Source organism: Hypanus sabinus, chromosome 4, assembly GCF_030144855.1.
Source record: "Hypanus sabinus isolate sHypSab1 chromosome 4, sHypSab1.hap1, whole genome shotgun sequence".
Classification (NCBI taxonomy): domain Eukaryota; kingdom Metazoa; phylum Chordata; class Chondrichthyes; order Myliobatiformes; family Dasyatidae; genus Hypanus; species Hypanus sabinus.
In genome coordinates, this window is record NC_082709.1 from 187,795,249 (window position 1) to 187,818,147 (window position 22,899).

The window sequence follows — 22,899 nt, forward strand, 5'->3', positions numbered from 1 at the left end:
ATCTTAGAAAGGACATTCTGAAACTGGAGAGAGTTCAAAGGTGTTTAATGAAAATGATTCCAGGATTGAACAGCTTGTCATATGAAGAGCGCTTGATGGCTCTGGCTCTGGAATTAGAATTCAGAAGATTGAGAGATGACCTCACTGAAACTTATTGAATGGTGAAAGGCCTTGAAAGAGTGGATGTGGAGAGAATACTTCCTCTTGTGGGAGAGTCTAAAACCTAAGGACACAGCCTCAGAATAGAGGGGTGTTCTTTTAGAACAGAGATGAGGAGGAATTTCTGTAAACAGAGAGTGGTGAATCTGTGGAATTCGTTGCCACAGGCAGCTGCGGATTTTATGTATATTTATGGCAGAGGTTTATAGATTCTTGATTCGTCGGGCTGTGAAGGGATAAGGGGAGAAGGCAGGAGATTGAGGCTGAGAGGGAAATGGATCAGCCTTGATGAAATGGTGGAGCAGACATGATGGGCAAGTGGCCTCATTCTGTTCCTATATCTTATGTACTTATAATTTAAAGGTGTTTGGACAAAAGTATAGGGGAGATGTCAGAGGTATGTTTTTTCACACCGAGGGTGGTGAGTAGATGGAATGTGCTGCTGGAGGCAGATACATTAGGAACATTTAAGAAACTTTTAGATTGGCATATGGATGATACAAAAGGAGGGTAGGGTTAGATTGATCTGAGAGTAGGTTAAAAGGTCTGCAAAACATTGTAGGTTGAAGGGTCTGTACTGTGTTTTATCTTCTTAATCTTTCTAAGTTAACCGTCATTTGCAACCCCCAAAATCTTATGCAAGTACTCACGTTCGATTAGGAAGAGGAAGCAGACCACTCCCATAATGGCGACAATGACACCCGGCACCACAAAGGACAATCCCCAGCTGCTGGACACCCAGTTGCCAGCTATCAGGGAGCCCAGGATGTTTCCCACAGAGGTATGAGAATTCCAGACCCCCATAATCAAGCCTCGCCTGTCACAGAAAGCACAGGAATTACAGGTTTAATATCACCAGAATATGGTGTGAAATTTGTTATTTTGCAGCAGCAGTATATAATAATAATAACAACAAAGAAATATAAGTGTATATATACTAAAAAAATTAAATGAAGTAAGTTGTGCAAAAAGAAAGGGAAAAATCAGTGAGGTAGTGTTCATCGGTTCAATGCCCATTCAGAAATCTGATGGCAGAGGGGAAGAAGCTGTTCCTGGATATATATCTTCAGGCTCCTGTACCTCCTCACTAATGGTAGTGATGAGAAGAGGGCATGACCTGGGTGATGGGGTCCTTAATGATGGTGGCCTTCTTGAAGCATCACCCTGGATACTGGAGGGGCTGCTGCACAGGAAGGAGCTGGCTGAGTTTACAACTTTCTGATTCTGCACAGTGGCCCCACCAGACCAGACGTGATGCAACCAGAGGCATCCAAGAAAAACACAACTCGGAAATATCATCAGATGGTATCTTACCTTCCCTTTCCATACCAGTTCCCAATGCAGGTCACGACACTGGGCCAGCCCGTTGTCTGCACTAAACCATTCACAATCTGTCAACCAAACAATCAGAGGTTAAAATCAACACAAGTGTCAACATCGTTTATTAACTGGACTCGACAACTGTCTTAAACCATTTAAAATGGCACTGGTGAGACACGGAGACAACAATAAAGCTACCAAATACTCTAGTCATCACTTTCTTACTGACAACGATCACTGCAATGAACAGTCAGTAACTTCCCTTTTGGAGTTGTGCCTTTGAACTGCCTGAATGGCCTGGCATCTCTGCAGGGCTCGGGAGGATTTGGTGAACCAGAGTCTCGAAGGTAAAGTGCTGGGGCTTGGCGGGTACAGGCCAGATCGAGGAAGTGGGGCCTGAGCCTGCAAGAGAGGAACAAGCTAACGTTTGTCCGATTTAAACGTTGAGCTAGATTTAAAAGGTCGGGTGCAGGCCAAATCGAGGTAGCAGAGGCTGGGCTCAGGAGTGAGGAACGAGCTGATACTTGGACATTGCTGGAAGGGTTTTGGGTCTGAATTGAAGTGACAGAGTCTGGGCCAGAGAGCAAGGATTGAGTCGATGCTTGGCCGATTTAAGTGAAGGGCCAGATTGAAAATGTCGGGGTGCAAGACTGGAGGCAAGGGACAAACCCGTGTTCAGCTCGCCACTCCGTGAGGTTTACTCATTGCTGTGCAGAACTGAGGCTGTGGCCTGCTAATGGTCTCCGGGATCAGCTGCAGTCGGGAACCGGCTTTGTGGCTCTGAACTCACTTTCGTGAACTTTAGTTCTGAGTGTTATTTGTTTACTTTGTATTATTTGCATGATTTGCTCCATTTCCACACATTGGGTATTTCACGGTCTGTTTTTAATGGGTTCTATTGGGTTTCCTCGTTTAGTGGCTACCTGGAAGGAGACGAATGTCAAGGCTATTTGTGGTGTACTACTCCTCAATCACACTTTATTCACGTGGGCACAAGGAGAACAGCCCAGCCCCTGTCACCCACACAGTTCTGAAGGCTGAACAGAGAAATGCCGTTTTTATACAGAAATGAATGATCGGACTCAGATACTGATCCAACAGAAACGTTGTGCATTTCTGAATCCCATCATTCACATATTTAAGTACCAGTCATAATACGTATTTCAGGTGTTAATAACCAATAAAATCTCTATGTTAAACACCAACAATACTTGAGATTTAGTAAAATAACTGTCCAATTTTAAGTATTAGCCTAGTGCTTGCATCTATACCTTATCTGGGTATGCTCAGTAAGCTTGGTTCCTGAGCTTGAACAGAAAGCCTGTACAAAGGAGAGTTAGGCTTTCCAGGATTGTCTTCAGCCTGGGTGGCCACACTATGTCTACAAACTGCTTCTTATCATCTTGACTGTTGCCTTAATGAACTTCAATGTTCAGAAAAGACTGTAAAATATGTCTGCACGCTGTTCTGTTGGCACAACATTTTAACCTTCTCCCTGTTGCAATTTTGGTCCCCTCATCCAAGAAAAGACATACTGGCATTGGAGAGTGTCCAGAGGAGCTTCAGGAGAATGATCCTAGGAATGAAAGGGTTAACATATGAGGAGCGTCTGATGGCTCTGGGTCTGTTCTCACTGGAGTTTGGTACAATGGGAGGGGATCTCATTGAAACCTATCAAATATTGAAAGGCCAAGACAGAGAGGATGAGGAGAGGATATTTCCTATAGTGGGTGCATCTAGGAGCAGAGATCATAGCCTCAGAACAGAGGAACATCCATTTAGAACTGAGATGAGTAGGAATTTATTCAGCCAGACGGTGGTGAATCTGTGGAATTCATTGCTGTATTCAGCTGTGAAGGCAAGCCATCGAGTATACTTAGAGGCTGATAAGTTCTGGATAAGTCAGGGAATCAAAAGTTACAGGGAGAAATCAGGAGAATGGGATTGAGGGGGTTAATAAATCAGCTGTGATGCAATGGTGGAGCAGCCAAATGGCCTAATTTTGCTCCTATATCTTATGTTCTAACTTCTACAAATGCACTTTTAGGTTCATTGGAAAGCACTACAATTAGACTAGAATCAATAAGCTGGTCTAACATAAGAACCTCTCGAACAATTAACAGCAAATGTTCTATGAAGATCATATTTAAATATGCATCCTTTAGATAGCCTTGTGTTTCTAATAGAGGCCACAAGCCAAAAAAAGAACAGTCTATTATTATGTCTGTCCAAATTAAAAGGATATAATGATATCCTAGTTTTGGGTGCAGGGAAGGGAGCAGTGAGGAGAGCTCATGGGTCAAGAAGCAGCCAGCCCATGCAAAGGGTTTGTAAGGGTGTGAGGGGGATGGGTGGGGTGAAGAGGGAGAACAGGAGGAAGGGAAACAAGATGGTGAGAGACAATGGAGAAATTATAAATTGGTAAATTGGTTTATTATTGTCACACGTACTGAAATACAGTTAAAAACAAACTTTGTTTTGCCTGCCACCCATACAGATCAATTCATGCATTAACCTTTTCATTCCCAGAATCATTCTCGTGACCCTCCTCCGGACCCTCTCCACAAACTAAGATGTGTGCTCTGCTTAAATCCTCATTTCTTAATTTTATTTTAATTTATACTCCACTCCCTTGCTCTCACTTGTTGTATCTTCTTGTCTGACCAGCCATCCCATATCATTCACCCTTTTATTTTCTGTACAGCGTCTGAAGATGAGGAAATTTATAAATAGTCATAAATAGAAGCTGGTTTAAGATGGTGCTGGTGAATCTCAGTGACTTCTGGCTGGTGACTGATGAAACAAGGAAAACAACGAAATACTTCTTTTTAAATCACAAACAAGAGTAACTCTGCAGATGTGGAAATGCAAGCAACACACACGAAATGGTGGAGGAACACAACAGGCCAGGCAGCTTCTATGGAAAGGAGTAAACAGTTGACATTTTGGGCCATCAGGACTGAAGAAAAGAGATGAGAAGTCAGAGTAAGAAGGTGGGGCAAGGGGACAAAGAAACACAAGGTAGTAGGTGAAAGGTGAAATGGGAGGCAGAAGAGGAGTGAAGTAAAGAGCTGGGAAGTTGATTGGTGAAAGAGATAAAGTGCTGGAGAAGGGAATCTGACAGGAGAGAACAGAAGGCCATGGAAGAAAAGGAAGGGGGGAGGACTACCAGAGGGAGGTGATAAGGTGAGAAAGGGAAACAGGAATGGCGAGGGGGAGGCAGCTACTGGAAGCTTGAGAATTCGATGTTCATGCCATCATGTTGGAGGCTACCCCCAGATGTTGCTCCTCCAACCTGAGTGTGGCCTCATTGTGACAGTGGAGGAGCACATGGACTGACATGTCAGAATGGGAATAGAAAGTGGAATTGAAATGGGTGGCCACTGAGAGATCCTGTATTTTTTGGCAGATAGAGCGTAGGTGCTCAGCAAAGTGGTCTCCCAATCTACATCGGTTCTCACTGACCTACAGGAGGCCACACCGGGAACACAGTAGATGACCCCAACAGACTCACAGGTAAAGTGTCGCCTCACCTGGAAAGACTGTTCGTGGCCCTCAATGGTAGTGAAGGAAGAGAAGTAGGGGCAGATAGAGCACTTGTTCTGCTGCAAAGGATAAGTGCCAGGAGAGTAATCAGTGGGAAAGGACGAATGGGCAAGGGAGTCATGTAGGAGCAATCCCTGCAGAAAGCAAATAGTGGGGTGGAGAGGGAGATGTGTTTGGTGGTGGGATCCAGTTGGAAATGGTGGAAGTTACAGGGAATTATGTGCCAGACATGGAGGTGGTAGGTGAGGACAAGAGGAATCCTACCCCTGATGAGGTAATGGGGGGATAGAGAGGTCAGACATGTGCAAAATGGAAGAAATGCTAGTAAGGGAAGCAGTGATGGTGGAGAAAGGGAAACCCCTTTCTTTGAAGGAGGACATCTCCTGAGTTCTGGAATGAAAAGCCTTATCCTCAGAGCAGATGTGGCGGAAACAGAACAATTGAGAGAAGGGGTGGCATTTTTACAAGTAACAGGGTAGGAAGAGGTATAGTCCAGGTAGCTGTGAGAATCAGTGGGTTTATAAAAGATATCAGTAGATAAGCTGTCCCTTGAGATAGAGATAGAGAGATCGAGAAAGGAGAGGGACGTGTCAGAATGGACCGGGTAAATTTGAGGGCAAGTTGGCACTTTTCTGGTAAATAATCATCACAAGCAGTAGTCTGTAACTTCCCTTTAGACTTGGAAGTAAATCAATGTGGTGGAACTGATGCCCGGAAGCGGGCCCATCACAAAGAGCAAGCAAGACCCGAGGTCCAATTGATTTAAGCGCCATAAGGAATCAGAAAGATAGAGGCCAAATCGAGGCAGCGGGGTGCAACCCCCAGAGTGTATTGAAGCAACTGAATCAGATGCCTGGATGACAATTTAGGCGCTAGGCCAGAATGAAAAGGTCAGTGTCGGGACCCGCGGAGAGAATCGGACTGATTCAGCTCACTGCACGGCTCTGCGCTGGACTCTCTTTGAGAACTTCAGTTCAGAACGTTGTTTGCTTGCATTTATTGTTTCATGATTTGCTTTCCGTCCTCTGCACATTGGGGAGTTTAGCAGATTTTTTAATGGATTCTATTGGGTTTCTCTGTTTCGTGGCTGCCTGTTAGGAAACAAATCTGAAGGTTGCATGCTGCATACATACTTTGATAATAAATGTACCTTGAACTTTAGAGTAGACAGACAGAATCCTTTTTCATCCTGGTAGAAATGTTAAATACAAGAGGGCATAGCAGTAATACGATAAAGAGAAGTTTAATGGAGGTGAGCAGCGTAAGTTGTTTTTACAGAGAATGGTGTTTTTGTAGATTTATTATGGAATAGGCTGCAGGGGTGCCGGTGCAAGCAGATGTGATTGTGGTGTTTAAGAGCCAATTGTAGAGGCAGTTAAAATGTCAGGGAATGAGGCTATGGATGACGTACAGGGATCTCCTGCCTCACCGCCCGGTACCGGAATTGCAAGGCACCTGGCTGCAAGTCCCTACAAAGCATTGTGAGGACTGCTGAGGGGACCATCGGGGTCTCTCTTCCACCCATCCAGGATATTATATCAAGAGCACTGTGTACACAGGGCCCTTAGAATTGTCAATCTCTCCCATCCGTTCAACAGTCTCTTTGACCCCCTACCACCAGGCAGGAGGTTCTGTAGCATTAGGACAAAGACTGTTAGGATGGGAAACAGCTTCTTCCCCCAGACTGTGAGGCTACTGAACCCTGCCACCAGCCAGGTGTCATCACGTGTGAATCGCCAGTAGCATTATACCGTTTTACTTTCTGACTTGTGTCGAAAATACACCTTGTGCTGAATGCCATTCTTCTGGAATATACTTTATTAGTTGTCAGATTATTCGTGGTAGTTTTACTTTATGTGTGTGTGTCAGCTATATGTGCATGTCGGTCTGGAGAAAGGTTTCATTTGGCAGTATACATGTGTATGACTGAATGACAATGGAAGTTGAACTCAGTTAGTTTAATTGGACATCATGGGCCAAGGAGCCTGTCCCTAAGTGTGCTGTTTTACGTTAATTCTCTCACTTGCCGCTGCACAATTTTCTTCCACCCACACTGGGCAGAGATACAAAAGCCTGAAGGCATGTGCCACCAAGCTCAAGGACAGTTTCTCTCCCACTGTTATCAGACCATTATAAGACTAGTGAATATTCCCCTAATACAATAAGATGACCACTTGACCTTATAAATGGCCCCTGCATCCTTGTATTCTGAGGCTGTGTTCTACAGCCATCTTGGCATCGAATTCCTTCAGACTAAATAAACTCATCCTTATCTCTATTCCATTCTGAAACCACGTCCTCTGGTCCTAGACTCCCCCATGATTGGAAACATTCTCTCCACATCCACTCTATCTGTGTCCTCTGGTCCTAGACTCCCCCACTACAGGAAACATCCTCTCCACATCCACTCTATCTGTGTCCTCTGGTCCTAGACTCCCCACTATAGGAAACATCCTCTCCACATCCACTCTATCTGTGCCCTCTGGTCCTAGACTCCCCACTATAGGGAACATCCTCTCCTCATCCACTCTATCTGTGCCCTCTGGTCCTAGACTCCCCACTATAGGGAACATCCTCTCCACATCCACTCTATCTGTGCCCTCTGATCCTAGACTCCCCCACTATAGGAAACATCCTCTCCACATCCACTCTATCTGTGTCCTCTGGTCCTAGACTCCCCCACTATAGGAAACATCCTCTCCACATCCACTCTATCTGTGTCCTCTGGTCCTAGACTCCCCCACTACAGGAAACATCCTCTCCACATTCACTCTATCAGTGTCCTCTGGTCCTAGACTCCCCCACTATAGGAAACATCCTCTCCACATCCAATCTATCTGTGTCCTCTGGTCCTAGACTCCCCCACTATAGGAAACATCCTCTCCACATCCACTCTATCTGTGTCCTCTGGTCCTAGACTCCCCCACTATAGGAAACATCCTCTCCACATCCACTCTATCTGTGTCCTCTGGTCCTAGACTCCCCCACTATAGGAAACATCCTCTCCACATCCACTCTATCTGTGTCCTCTGGTCCTAGACTCCCCCACTATAGGAAACATCCTCTCCACATCCACTCTATCTGTGCCCTCTGGTCCTAGACTCCCCCACTATAGGAAACATCCTCTCCACATCCACTCTATCTGTGTCCTCTGGTCCTAGACTCCCCCATGATAGAAAACATCCTCTCCACATCCACCCTATCTAGGCCTTTCAACATCCGATAGGTTTCAATGAGGCCCCCTCCTTCACTCTCCTAAACTCCAGCACGTACAGGCCTAGAGACATACTGTCTACCTGCAATGCACTTACTCTCTAACCATAAAACTTTATTCTGCATTCTGTTATTGTTTTCCCGTGTACTACCTCAGTGCACTGTTGTAATGAAATCATCTGTATGGAAGGCACGCTAAACTAGTTTTTCACTGAACATCAGTCGATGTGGCAATAATAAACTAATTTATCAATTTACACTGAGTCGTGCATCACACCTGATGTCGCAGTAATAAACTAATTACCAAATGAAATGAACTACCTTCCCTAAACACAATCTTCTTGACTTGAATTAAATGGACAATTTGCTCGCTCACCTGAATAAAGATGTAATACTGCAAGTTGTGAATGTTCCAGAAGTATCCCATGCCAAACAGTGCCGTGAATAAACCACTGGCCAGCATCCCAACCGTGAGGTACAAGCGAATGCATAAACGCTCTCCGATTATTCCACTGGCAGCAAAAGAGAAGGTATCACTAAGGTCAAGGTAAGGGAGGACAGGAGGGCATTGACATAGTGCCCTATCACAAACCCTCCAACACAATCAGTCACTCGTGTTCTTGATACTGTTTATTACTTATTTATTTATTTATTTATTATTACTTGATTTTTGAAATAGCAAAGTTTGTCTTCTTAAGCATGTTATCCATCTTTGTGTGTAGTTTTTTCTTTGACTCTATTGTGTTCCCCTGTATTTTCGTTAATTTTATTTTATTTAGAGATACAGCGTAGAACAGGACTCTTCGCACAAAGAGCCATGCCAACCAGCAATCCACCTATTTAACCCGAGCCTAATCACAGAATAACTCATAATGACCAATTAACCTGCCAATCAACACACCTTTGGAGGGCGGATGGAAATGGGAGCACCCAGAATCCCACACAGTCACACGGAGAACGTATACACCCCTTACAGACGGCACCAGAATTCAATTCTGAACTCCTGACACTCTGAGCTATAGCAGCAACTACTGTGAATGCCCACAGAAAATGAATCTCAGGGTAGTATGGTGACATATTCTGCACATATTTTGGTAGTAAATTTATTTTGAACTTGACCTAATCCTGCAGACTTTTTGCACACATTAAATTCAGTAAACAGCATTGAGGCAAATACATAGGAGTAATGATCCATAAATCCTTGAAAGCAGCGACGTGGGTACAAAGGTCATAGAGAGCAATGGTGGTACATTGACCTCCATAAGTCAGGGCACTGAGTACAGGAGTTGGGATTTTATCAGACTTTGGTGAAGCTGAATTTGGAGTATTGTGTGCAGTTCTGGTCATAAAACCTATCAATAAACTTGAGAGTGCAGAGAAAATTTACAAGGATGTTCCAGGGACTTGAGGACCTGAGTTACAGAGATAGGGTGAACAGATTAGGACTTTATTCCCTGGATTGTAGGTGAATATGGGGAGATTTGATAGAGGATACAAAATTATGAGGGGTACAGACACAGGGTAAATGCAAATAGGCTTTTTCCACTGAGGTTGGGTAAGACTACAACTAGATTTAAGGGTGAAAGGTAAAATGTTTAAGGGGAACATGAGGGGTAACTTCGTTCACCAGATTGTTTCCTGGGATGGCAGGACTTTCATATGAAGAAAGACTGGATCGACTAGGCTTATATTCACTGGAATTTAGAAGATTGAGGGGGGATCTTATTGAAACATATAAAATTCTAAAGGGATTGGACAGGCTAGATGCAGGAAGATTGTTTCCGATGTTGGGGAAGTCCAGAACGAGGGGTCACAGTTTAAGGATAAAGGGGAAGCCTTTTCGGACCGAGATGAGAAGAAACTTCTTCACACAGAGAGTGGTGAATCTGTGGAATTCTCTGCCACAGGAAACAGTTGAGGCCGGTTCATTGGCTATATTTAAGAGGAGGTTAGATATGGTCCTTGTGGCTAAAAGGATCGGGGGTATGGAGAGAAGGCAGGTACAGGGTTCTGAGTTGGATGATCAGCCATGATCATACTGAAAGGCGGTACAGGCTCGAAGGGCCAAATGGCCTACTCCTGCACCTATTTTCTATGTTCCTATGTTCAGAGAATGGCAAGAGTGTGAAACGAGCTTCCAATAGATTTTTAAATATTTGCAGTAATGAGCAGGCATACAGGGGTACCAAATAAAGAGGCCACTCACTAACCCACCCCTCTATATCCCCAACCACCACTACTTTATAATTTCCTGTCAGTCACCTTATGTATAAACACTCCTGTGCCTCGCATCATTTTATGGGCATACAATTGATTTACATAAGCTTTCTTATGTACTTATGTTTATTGTGTCTTTCTATTACCATTCTGCCCTTTATTTTATTTTTTGTGCTGCATCAGATCCAGAGAAACAACTATTTTGTTCTCCTCTACATCTGAGTACTGAAACGGACATTAAACAAGTTTAAATTAGGTACAGGACGTACCTAATAAGATCACCACTGAGTGTTAAAATCTCTTGACAGAGAAGCAGAATTAGGCCATTCAGCCCATCATTCCTGCTCCGGCATCCAACCATGGATGATTTATTATCCTACTCAACCTCATTCTCTTGCCTTCTTCATGAAAATAAGTGGTTCCAACTCCAACCCCTGCACAATAATACTAGTCACCAGCAGCCAGCTGGAAAAGGCCCCCTTTATTCCTCTCTTTGCCTCCTGCCAGTCAGCCAATCTTCTATTCTTGCTAGTATCTTTTCTGTAATACCATTGACTCTTATCTTGTTAAGCAGCCTCAAATATGGTTTTCTGAAAATCCAAATACATAACATCAACTGACTCTCCTTTGTCTGTCCTGCTTGTTATTTCCTCAAAGAATTGCAACAGATTTGTCAGGTAAGATTTCCCCTGAAGGAATCCGTGCTGACTAAAGCCTATTTTATCATGAGCCTCCAACTACCCCAAAACCTCAACCTTAATAATGGACTCTAACATCTTCTCAACCACTGAAGTCAGGCTAACTGGTCTATATTTTACTTTCTTAAAGAGTGAAGTGAAGTTTGCAATTTTTCAGTCCTGAGGAACCATTCCAGAATCTCATGATTCTTGAAAAAACCTTTTTCAGAACTTCCAAGGGACTCCTTTACTTTCAGCTTCCTGATCAAATTTGGCTCATTCCACAACACCCAATCCAGAATTGCCTTTCCCCTAGTGGGGTCAACCACAAGCTGCTTTAAAAAGCTATCTCACACATATTCTTCAAATTCTTTTTCTTGGGATCCAGTACCAACCTGATTTTCCCAATTTAGCTGTACATTGAAATCTCCCGTGCCCATTGTAACATTGCCCTTTTGACATGCCTTTTCTATCTTACATTGTAATTTGAATCACAAATCCTGGATCTGCTTGTATGTAACATTTTCTAATCCTATGTCATCTCTTTCTAAAGATTTTATTTCATATTTACCCAACAGAGCCAACCCATCCCCTCTGCCTACCTGCCTGTCCTTTATACAAGGTGCATCATTAGACGTTAAGCTCCTAATTAGAATCTTCTTCCTGCGCTACATCATCTACCTTATTCCGTACATTATGTGCATTGAAATATTACAATCAGTCTTGTATTCATCACCCATTTTGACTTTGTCTCTCTGTTACACATCAACTCAGACTGAAATTTTGCCCTATAATCTGCCAGTCCTTCCTCACAGTCTCACCACACACTACATTGACTCGTATACCAACTGGCCCATCCTGAGCCCTTTCATTGCACTTTCCATCATACTGCAGCCACAAAACAACAAATGTTTTGACATAAGTCAGTGTTAATAAACTGATTCTGATTCACTGTGTGTGATTTGGTACTGAGATCTTACCTGGCGTACATTCCAACAGCATAGGCACAGAGGAAGGAGTAATCCAGGGCTCCCAGGAGTTGTTTATAATTACTTTTATCTACAGTTTAATTAAAACACAAGATCATAATTAGACGATGGTGATAATAAATTTGCAAATTTTATTTTAATATTTTCCCTATTTCTCCCACCCTTTTGTGAGGAACTTGTGAGAGTTTGCCAGCCAACGAGCTCCCAGTCTGGCATCTTTGCCATCTGGATAGTTATAAGTGCCTAGTTTCATGCCAAAGGCCTCTTCCTGCTAACAGTAACTCAGTGTTACACTCAAATCCTTTATGAAGCCAAATTCTCTCACAAAGCAGACTTGTGAAATGTTTCTGCAAGCAAATACAAATGGAAGTGTCATTTTTTCCAATTATTACAGCTGCAATGACACACTACCCTGAAAGAGTGGGGAACATAGAACATCTTGAGAGTGCAGAGTTTCTATGCTCCTGTCAGGATTAAAGGCAAAGTGAATAAGAATAAGGAACCTTGGTTCTCTAGGGATATTGGAACTCTGATAAAGAAGAAAGAGATGTATGAAATGTATAGGAAACAGGGAGCAAATAAGGTGCTTGAGGAGTATAAAAAGTGCAAAAAAAAACTTAAGAAAGAAAACAGGAGGGCTAAAAGAAGTCATGAGGTTGCTTTGGCAGTCAGGGTGAAGGATAATCCCAAGAGCTTCTACAGGTACATTAAGAGCAAAAAGATAGTAGGGGATAAAATTGGTCCTCTTGAAGATCAGAGTGGTCGGCTATGTATGGAACCAAAAGAAATGGGAGAGATCTTAAATGGGTTTTTTGCATCTGTATTTACTAAGGAAACTGGCATGGAGTCTATGGAAACAAGGCAAACAGGTAGTAAGATCATGGAACCTATACAGATTGAAGAGGAGGAGGTGATTGCTATCTTGAGGCAAATCAGAGTAGATAAATCCCCAGGACCTGACAGGGTATTCCCTCGGACCTTGAAGGAGACTAGTGTTGAAATTGCAGAGGCTCTGGCAGATATATTTAAAATGTCGGTATCTACAGGTGAGGTGCCAGAGGATTGGAGGATAGCTCATGTTTTTCCGTTGTTTAAAAAAGGCTGTAAAAGTAATCCAGGAAATTATAGGCCAGTAAATTTGACGTCGGTAGCAGGTAGATTATTGGAAGGAGTATTGAGAGATAGGATCTACAAGTATTTGGATATACAGGGAATTATTGGGGAGAGTCAACACGGCTTTGTGCGTGGTAGGTCATGTTTAACAAATCTATTAGAGTTTTTTGAGGAGGTTCCCAGGAAAGTGGATGAAGGGAAGGCAGTGGATGTTGTCTACATGGACTTCAGTAAGGCTTTTGACAAGGTCCTGCATGGGAGGTTAGTTAGGAAGATTCAGTCGCTAGGTATACATGGAGAGGTAGTAAATTGGATTAGACATTGGCTCAATGGGAGAAGTGGTAGTGGAGGATTGCTTCTCTGAGTGGAGGCCTGTGACTAGTGGTGCGCCACAGGGATCAGTGCTGGGTCCATTGTTATTTGTATCTATATCAGTGATCTGGATGATAATGTGGCAAATTGGATCAGCAAATTTGCTGATGATACAAAGGTTGGAGGTGTAGTGGACTGTAAGGAAGGTTTTCAAAGATTGCAAAGGGATTTGGACCAGCTGGAAAAATGGGCTGAAAAATGGCAGATGGAGTTTGATGCAGACAAGTGTGAGGTATTGCACTTTGGAAGGACAAACTAAGGTAGAACATACAAGGTAAATGGTAGGGCACAGAGGAGTGTAGTAGAACAGAGGGATCTGGGAATACAGATACAAAATTCCCTAAAAGTGCCGTTACAGGTAGATAGGGTAGTAAAGAGGGCTTTTGGTACATTGGCCTTTATAAATCAAACTATTGAGTATAAGGGTTGGAATGTTATGGTGAGGTTGCTTAAGGCATTGGTGAGGCTGAATTTGGAGTATTGTGTGCAGTTTTGGTCACCAAATTACAGGAAGGATATTAATAAGGTTGAAACAGTGCAATACACACAAAATGCTGGTGGAACACAGCAGATCAGGCAGCATCTATAAGAAGAAGCACTGTCGACGTTTCGGGCCTAGACCCTTTGGCAGGACTAACTGAAAGAAGAGATACTAAGAGATTTGAAAGTAGTGGGGGGAGGGGGAAATGCGATATGATAGAAGAAGACCAGAGGGGGTGGGGTGAAGCTAAGAGCTGGAAAGGTGATTGGCAAAAGTGATACAGAGCTGGAGAAGGGAAAGGATCATGGGATAGGAGTGCAGAGAAGGTTTACAAGGATGTTGCCGGGACTTGAGAAACTGAGTTACGCAGAAAGGTTGAATAGGTTAGGACTTTATTCCCTGGAGCGTAGAAGAATAAGGGGAGATTTGATAGAGGTATATAAAATTATAATGGGTACAGATAGAGTGAATGCAAGCAGGCTTTTTCCACTGACGCTTGAGGAGAAAAAAAAACAGAGGACATGGGTTGAGGGTGAAGGGGGAAAAGTTTAAAGGGAATATTGGGGGGGGGGCTTCTTTACACAGAGAGTGATGGGAGTGTGGAATGAGCTGCCAGATGAAGTGGTAAATGTGGGCTCACTTTTAACATTTAAGAAAAGCTTGGACAGGTACATGGATGAGAGGGGTTTGGAGGGATATGGTCCACGTGCAGGTCAGTGGGACTGGGCAGAAAAATGGTTCAGCACAGCCAAGAAGGGCCAAAAGGCCTGCTTCTGTGCTGTAATGTTCTATGGTTCTGTTACAGCACAGTTCAGGCCCTTTGGCCCACAATGTAGTTCTAGTCCATTAACCTGCTCTCAGATCAATCTCACCCTTCCCTTTCACACTCTCCTCCTCCACTCTCCTGTCATCTATGTTCCTGTCTAAGAGTCTTTGAAATGTCCCTAATGTGTCTGCCTCTAACACCAACCCCGGTAGGGCATTCCATGCACCCACCATCATATAAAAAACTTACCTCTGAAATCCCTGTCCTGTAGTTTTTTCCAATTACACCCCCTCAAATAAGCCATTTCCGCTCTGGAAAAAAGTCAGTCTGTCCACTCGATCTATGCCTCTTATCATCTTGTACACTTTTACCAAGCCACCTCTCATCCTCCTTCACTCCAAAGAAGAAATCTATCTAGCTCAACCTATCATCATATGACAGGTATCAAGGACTTACTGCATAGACTGTAGATCGAATACAACAGTATTTTTTGAACCTATGACTAATTTTAAAGGGCACAAAATCATTCTTGAGTCTGATGTATGTTCCAAAAGTGAAGCTGATTAGTCACAGAAAACAAGGTCTTTGGCCCAAGGTGCCATCTAAGCCAGTCCCATTAGCGTGCCTTTGGGATCACATCCCTTTCCTATCCATGCATTTATCCAAATGTCATCTAAATGTTGTTATCAACTCTCCTTCATCTTTCTTCAGAGCTGTCTGGTCAACGTTCCCTCTCATTTTTTTTACAGTTACACAGACCAACCATTGCTCAGAGCAGAAAATTTCAACCTGGCTTGAAAACTGTGATGACACTTTATATTAGCATTATACAGAAGAAAATTCCAGCTTTGCAGCAACAGAGGCTTCTTCTCACAGCTCCCATCAGACAGGAGGAACACCAGTCTGACGTCCCATCCCACCAGGTTCAGGAACAGCTACTTCCCTTCAACCATTTGGTTTTAGAATGAACCGGCACATTCCTAATCACCATCTCAGTGCAGCAACACCGTGACCACTCGGCACTGCAATGGACTTTCTTTTCTATATTCTAATCCTGTTCTTCCTTATAAAAGTTTGCTATAAGTTACTGTACATTTTCTGTGTGAATGCTGCTGATATGATGCTATGGGCCTTTTCACTTGTACATTCATGTACCTGTATACGTGTGAGGGCACTATGTTAACATAGCGGTTAGCATAACACTTTACAGCACCAGCGAGCCAGGTTCAATTCCCCCCACTGCTTGTTAGGAGCTTGTACGTACCTCCATGACCATGGGAATTGAGAGCAGGATAAACAGCCCTGACACAGACCTTAAACATAAATTCACATACAATCCCTAAAGGTGTGCCAGAAAATCCAAGTTATTCTGGGCACTCTGTGCCGATGCCCCAATGTTCAAGTGCTGATCCATCTATACCACTGAGCTAGGTTCCTAATATTTGGTATGGACAATAAACTGTAAGTTATAGGAGCACAATCAAGTCTACTGCTTCATTCAATCTCTAGATGGATAATTTTTGTTTCAACCCCATTCTCCAGCCTTCTCCCCGTAACACCTAAACCCTTACCAATGACGAACCTATCAATCTATGCCTTAAATACACCTAATAACCTGCCTTCCACAGCCATCTGTGGGAATGAATTCTGCACTCATTCACCATCCTCTGGCTGAAGCAATTCTTCCTCATCTCAGAGAGATTCCTCCTCACACGTGGGGGCAGTTGGAATTAATACAATTAGTCCACTTGTTAGTAAATATAAACAGAATTGTGTGAAGGTTTTTGGCAATCAAGTCAGAGAGAGCTCTAGAATCAGTCAAATTTAAATAGAACTGAACACAGGAATGAAAGGATTAACATATCAGGAGCTTCTGATGGCTATAAGCCTGAACTCACTGGAGTTTAGAAGAATGAGAGGGAATCTCAATGAAATATTGAAAGGCCTAGCTTGCGTGGATGTGGACAGAATGTTTCCTATGGTGACCAGAGGACACAGCCTCAGAATAGAGGGATGTCCATTTAGAACAGGGATGAGGAGGGATTTCTTCAGCCAAAGGGTTGTGGAGGTCAAGTTATGGAGAGAAGACAGGAGAAGGAGGTTCAGAGGGATAATAAGTCAGCCATGATGGAATGGAGGAGCAGACTCGATGGGCTGAATGGCCTAATTCTGTTCTTATGTCTTATGGTCTGATGCAGTTCCAATATCAGTTTCCACAACTTGTGTAGATTTTGTTCACTCTATTAGAGGATGCAGACATCTCTGGAAATACCAGTATTTGCTGACCGGAATCAGAATTAGTTTTCTGTTGTCACAGGTATCAAGATACAGTGCTTTTCACGTGTTTAAGATGCAGTAAAATCCTTTTTCTTCAGTAACCTCCATCTCTGTCCTGTGCTCCAACCTTTCGATCTGAACATCACCCAATCCATCCTTCCCAATATTTGCCCTCTTCACCTCCTTCCCTTTATTCCGAGGTCCACTGTCCTCATCCATCAGATGCCATCTTCGTCAGCCCTTTGTTAATTTCACCTCCCAGTCCTGCTTTTGCCACCTCACTTGGATCCACCCATCAGCTGCCAGCTCTTGTTCCTTTCCTTCCCCACACCTTCTTATTCTGGTATCTCCGTTGATGCTGCCAAATTTCCAGCACCTTCCCTCTCACTTAGTCTCACCTATCACCTGTACTACTACCCCTCCCTCGGCTTCATGTTCTGGCTTCAGCCCCCTTCCTTTCCATCCTGATCAAAAGACCATAAGACACAGGAGCAGAATGAAGCCACTTAGCCCACTGAGTCTGCTCTGCCATTTCACAATGGCTGATCTACTATCCCTCTCAACCCCCATTCTTCTACCCCATTGCCTTTGACACCCTGACTAATCAAGAACTTTTAAATATACCCAATGACTTGGTCTCCACAGCCATTTATGGCAATGAATTCCAGATTTACCATCCTCTCTGGCTAAAGAAATCCCTCTTCATCTCTGTTCTAAATGGGCATCCCTCTATTTTGAGACTGGGACCTCTAGTCCTAGACACCCCTACCATAGGAAACATCCTCTCCACATCCACTCTATCTGTGTCCTCTGGTCCTAGACTCCCCCACCACAGGAAACATCCTCTCCACATCCACTCTATCTGTGTCCTCTGGTCCTAGACTCCCCCACCACAGGAAACATCCTCTCCACACCCACTCTATCTGTGTCCTCTGGTCCTAGACTCCCCCACCACAGGAAACATCCTCTCCACACCCACTCTATCTGTGTCCTCTGGTTCTAGACTCCCCCACTATAGGAAACATCCTCTCCACATCCACTCTATCTGTATCCTCTGGTCCTAGACTCCCCACTATAGGAAACATCCTCTGCACTTACACTCTACGTAGACCTTTCAATATACAAAAGGTTTTAATGAGATGCCTCCTCATTCTTCTGAACTCCAGCAAATACAGGCCCAGAGCCATCAAATGCTCCTGAAAAAGGGTCTTAGCCTGAAATATCGACTGTTTATTCCCCTCCATAGATGCTGCCTGACCTGCTGAGTTCCTCCAGCATTTAGTGTGTGTTCTTCAGATTTCCAGCATCTGTGGAATTGCTTGTGTTTACAAGGGTATTTGATGTATTCCTCTCACAGTGTTAGTCAAACTGAGCTACTTTCTTTACATCCAAAGCTTCCACTCCTCTATTACTCATCCCAACACTCTGATTATCCCCCCCCATTCAGCCTGTAATTATTGTTATTCTTATCACAAAATTAATATGTTCACAAACAGCCCTTCCTGATCCCGATGTTACTCACCAAAGGGTGCCCAGCTACACCACGTGTCATTGGAGAAGGGTTTTCCCAGCAGCTTAGCTTGAATCAAATGTTCCTTGTAGCTGTACAGTTCGATTTCATTGGCCAGCGCACAATTCTTATGCAATGCACTCTATAAAGAAACAGAGTTCAATATAAACCAGGTGGACGGACAGACACACATCAAAGAGACCTTACACAGGGTATTGGGTAGTTAAAGTGTATGGCATACTTGCCTTTATTAGTCAGGGCATGAAGTTCAAAAATCATTAAAAGTCAAGACGGAGGAAGAGGCGGTTGACTCACAAATAGAGAAAGCTTGTAGACAGCGCGAGAAGGATAGGCAGGTGATAGAGAAGGGACGCGCGCAGACCGATGGTTTGAGATGTGTCTATTTTAATGCAAGGAGTATTATAAACAAAGTGGATGAACTTAGAGCGTGGATCAGTACTTGGAGCTATGATGTTGTGACCATTACAGAGACTTGGATGGTGCAGGGGCAAGTGCCAGGCTTTAGATGTTTCAGAAAGGATAGGAAGGCAGGCAAGAGAGGTGGGGGTGTGGCACTATTGATCAGAGATAGCGTCACGGCTGCAGAGAAGGAGTAAGTCATGAAGAGATTGTCTACGGAGTCTCTGTGGGTGGAAGTTAGGAACAGGAAGGGGTCAATAACTCTACTGGGTGTTTTTTATAGACCACCCAGGAGCAACAGAGACATCGAGAAGCAGATAGGGAAACAGATTCTGATGATAACAGGGTTGTCGTGATGGGAGATTTTAATTTCGCAAACATTGATTGGTATCTCCCTAGTGCAAGGGATTTAGATGGGGTGGAGCTTGTTAGATAAGCCTACAAGAGGAGAGGCTGTACTTGATCTGCTATTGGGAAATGAATCTGGTCAGATATCAGATCTCTCAGTGGGACAGCATTTTGGAGATAGTGATCATAATTCTATCTCCTTTACCATAGCATTTAATTGGAGTAATTTGAAATATGAGGATATCAGGCAGGAACTTGGAGGCATAAATTAGGAACAGATGTTCTTAGGGAAATGTACAACAGAAATGTGGCAAATGTTCCGGGAATATTTGTGTAGAGTTCTGCATTGGTATGTTCCAATGAGACAGGGAAAGGATGGTAGGGTACAAGAACTGTGGTGTACAAAGGCTGTTGCAACTCTAGTCAAGAAGAAAAGAAAAGCTTACCATCAGTTCAAAAAAATTAGGTAATGATAGAGATCTAGAGGATTATAAGGCTAGCAAGGAGGAGCTTAAGCATTTGGCGGACAGGATTAACGAGAACCCCAAGGCATTCTACAAGTATGTGAAGATCAAGAGGATAAGACAACAGAGAATAGGACCATTCAAGAGTGACAGTGGAAAAGTGTGAATGGAACCGGAGGAGATAGCAGAGGTACTTAATGAATACTTTGCTTCAGTATTCACTTCGGGAAAGGATCTTGGCGATTGTAGTGATGACTTATAGCGGACTGAAAAGCTTGAGCATACAGATATTAAGAAAGAGGATGTGCTGGAGCTTTTAGAAAGTATCAAGTTGGATAAGTCCCTGGGACCAGACAAGATGTACCCCAAGCTACTGTGAGAGGCGAGGGAGGAGATTGCTGAGCCTCTGGCAATGATCTTTGCATCATCAACGGGAACGGGAGAGGTTCCTGAGGATTGGAAGATTGTGAATGTTGTTCCTTTATTCAAGAAAGGGAGTAGAGATAGCCCAGGAAATTATAGACCTTATTATAGATTATTATAAATTATTATAAATTATAGAAATTATAGACCACTCTTACTTTAGTGTTTGGCAAGTTGTTGGAGATCCTGAGAGGCAGGATTTATGAACATTTGGAGAGGAATAATATGATTAGGAATAGTCAGCATGGCTTTGTCAAAGGCAAGTCGTGCCTTACGAACCTGATTGAATTTTTTGAGGATGTGACTAAACACATTGATGAAGAAAGACCTGTAGATGTAGTGTATATGGATTTCAGCAAGGCATTTGATAAGGTATCCCATGCAAGGCTTATTGAGAAAGTAAGGAGGCATGGGATCCAAGGGGACAGAGCTTTGTGAATTCAGAATTGACTTGCCCACAGAAGACAAAGTGTAGTCATATTCTACATGGAGGCCAGTGACCAATGGTGTGCCTCAGGGATCTGATCTGGGACCCGTACTCTTCGTGATTTTTATAAAAGACCTGGATGAGGAAGTGGCGTGTTGTGCTAGTAAATTTGCTGATGACACAAAGGTTGGGGGTGTTGTGGATAGTGTGGAGTTCTGTCAGAGGTTACAGTGGGGCATTGATAGGATGCAAAACTGGGCTGAAAAATGGCAGATGGAGTTCAACCCAGATAAGTGTGAGGTGCAAACATGAGGAAATCTGCAGATGCTGGAAATTCAAACAACACACACAAAATGCTGGTGGAACACAGCAGGCCAGGCAGCATCTATAGGGAGAAGCACTGTTGACGTTTCAGGCCGAGACCCTTCGTCAGGACTAACTGAAGGGACAGATACTAAGAGAGTTGAAAGTAGTGGGGGGAGGGGGAAATGCAAAATAATAGAAGACTGGAGGGGGTGGGATAAGGCTAAGAGCTGGAAAGGTGATTGGCGAAAGTGATACAGAGCTGGAGAAGGGAAAGGATCATGGGACGGGAGGCCTCGGGAGAAAGAAAAGGGGAGGGGGGAGCACCAGAGAGAGAAAAAAAACAAACAACTAAATATGTCAGGAATGGGGTAAGAAGGGGAGGAGGGACATTAACGGAAGTTAGAGAAGTCAATGTTCATGCCATCAGGTTGGAGGCTACCCAGCCGGTATATAAGGAGTTGTCCCTCCAACCTGAGTGTGGCTTCATCTTGACAGTAGAGGAGGCCATGGATAGACATATCAGAATGGGAATGGGATGTGGAATTAAAATGTGTGGCCACTGGGAGATCCTGCTTTCTCTGGCAGACTGAGCGTAGGTGATCAGTGAAATGGTCTCCCAGTCTGTGTCAGGTCTCACCAATATATAAAAGACCACACCGGGAGCACTGGACGCAGTATACCACACCAGCCAAATCACAGGTGAAGTGTCGCCTCACCTGGAAGGACTGTCTGGGGCCCTGAATGGTGGTGAGGGAGGAAGTGTAAGGGCAGGTGTAGCACTTGTTCCGCTTACAAGGATAAGTGCCAGGAGGGAGATCAGTGGGAAGGGATGGGGGGGATGAATGGACAAGGGAGTCGTGTAGGGAGCGATCCCTGCAGAAAGCGGGGGTGGGGGGGGAGGGAAAGCTGTGCTTGGTAGTGGGATCCCGTTGGAGGTGGCAGAAGTTACGGAGAATTCATTGGACCTGGAGGCTGGTGGAGTGGTAGGTGAGAACAAGGGGAACAAGGGGTGGTGGGCGGATGGGGTGAGGGCAGATGTGCGGGAAATGGGAGAGATGCGTTTGAAATCAGAGTTGATAATGGAGGAAGGGAAGCCCCTTTGTTTAAAAAAGGAAGACATCTCCTTCCTCCTGGAATGAAAAGCCTCATCCTGAGAGCAGATGCGGTGGAGATGGAGGAATTGTGAGAAGGGGATAGCCTTTTTGCAAGAGACAGGGTGGAAAGAGGAATGAGAGAGTCTGTGAGAGTCTGTAGGCTAATAGTAGATATCAGTAGATAAGCCATCTCCAGTGATGGGGACAGAAAGATCAAGAAAGGGGAGGGAGGTGTTGGAAATGGACCAGGTAAGATACCAGTAGATAAACCATCTTCAGAAGTGTGAGGTGGTTTATTTTGGTATGTCAAAATGGCAGAATATAGCATTAATGGTAAGACTCTTGGCAGTGTGGAGGATCAGAGGGATCTTAGGGTCCGAGTCCATAGGGCGCTCAAAGCTGCTATGCAGGTTGACTCTGTGGTTAAGAAGGCATACGGTGTTTTGGCCTTCATCAGTCATGGGATTGAGTTTAGGAGCCGGGAGGTAATGTTGCAGCCATATAGGGCCCTAGTTAGACCCCACTTGGAGTACTGTGCTCAGTTTTGGTCGCCTCACTACAGGAAGGATGTGGAAACCATAGAAAGGGTGCAGAGGAGATTTACAAGGATGTTGCCGGGATTGGGGAGCATGCCTTATGAGAATAGGTTGAGTGAACTTGGCCTTTCCTCCTTGGAGCAACAGAGGATGAGAGGTGACCTGATAGAGGTGTATAAGATGTGGATAGTCTGAGGCTTTTTCCCAGGGCTGAAATGGTTGCCACAAGAGGGCACAGTTT

At 44.0% G+C, this 22,899-nt stretch overlaps 1 protein-coding gene across 2 annotated transcripts in view; it reads right to left on the reverse strand.

Annotated features, from left to right (window-relative positions):
* The window catches only part of LOC132393573 (glucose-6-phosphate exchanger SLC37A1-like), a 98,891-nt gene that overhangs the window by 53,729 nt on the left and 22,263 nt on the right, over positions 1-22,899 (reverse strand). For both annotated transcript variants that reach the window (XM_059969007.1, XM_059969008.1), the window contains exons 4-8: positions 18,653-18,782; positions 12,113-12,191; positions 8,615-8,750; positions 1,474-1,550; positions 810-976 (exon numbers count right to left, since the gene is read on the reverse strand). In XM_059969007.1, the coding sequence (XP_059824990.1) occupies positions 810-976; positions 1,474-1,550; positions 8,615-8,750; positions 12,113-12,191; positions 18,653-18,782 (589 nt within the window). The remainder of the gene's footprint in view (positions 1-809; positions 977-1,473; positions 1,551-8,614; positions 8,751-12,112; positions 12,192-18,652; positions 18,783-22,899) is intronic.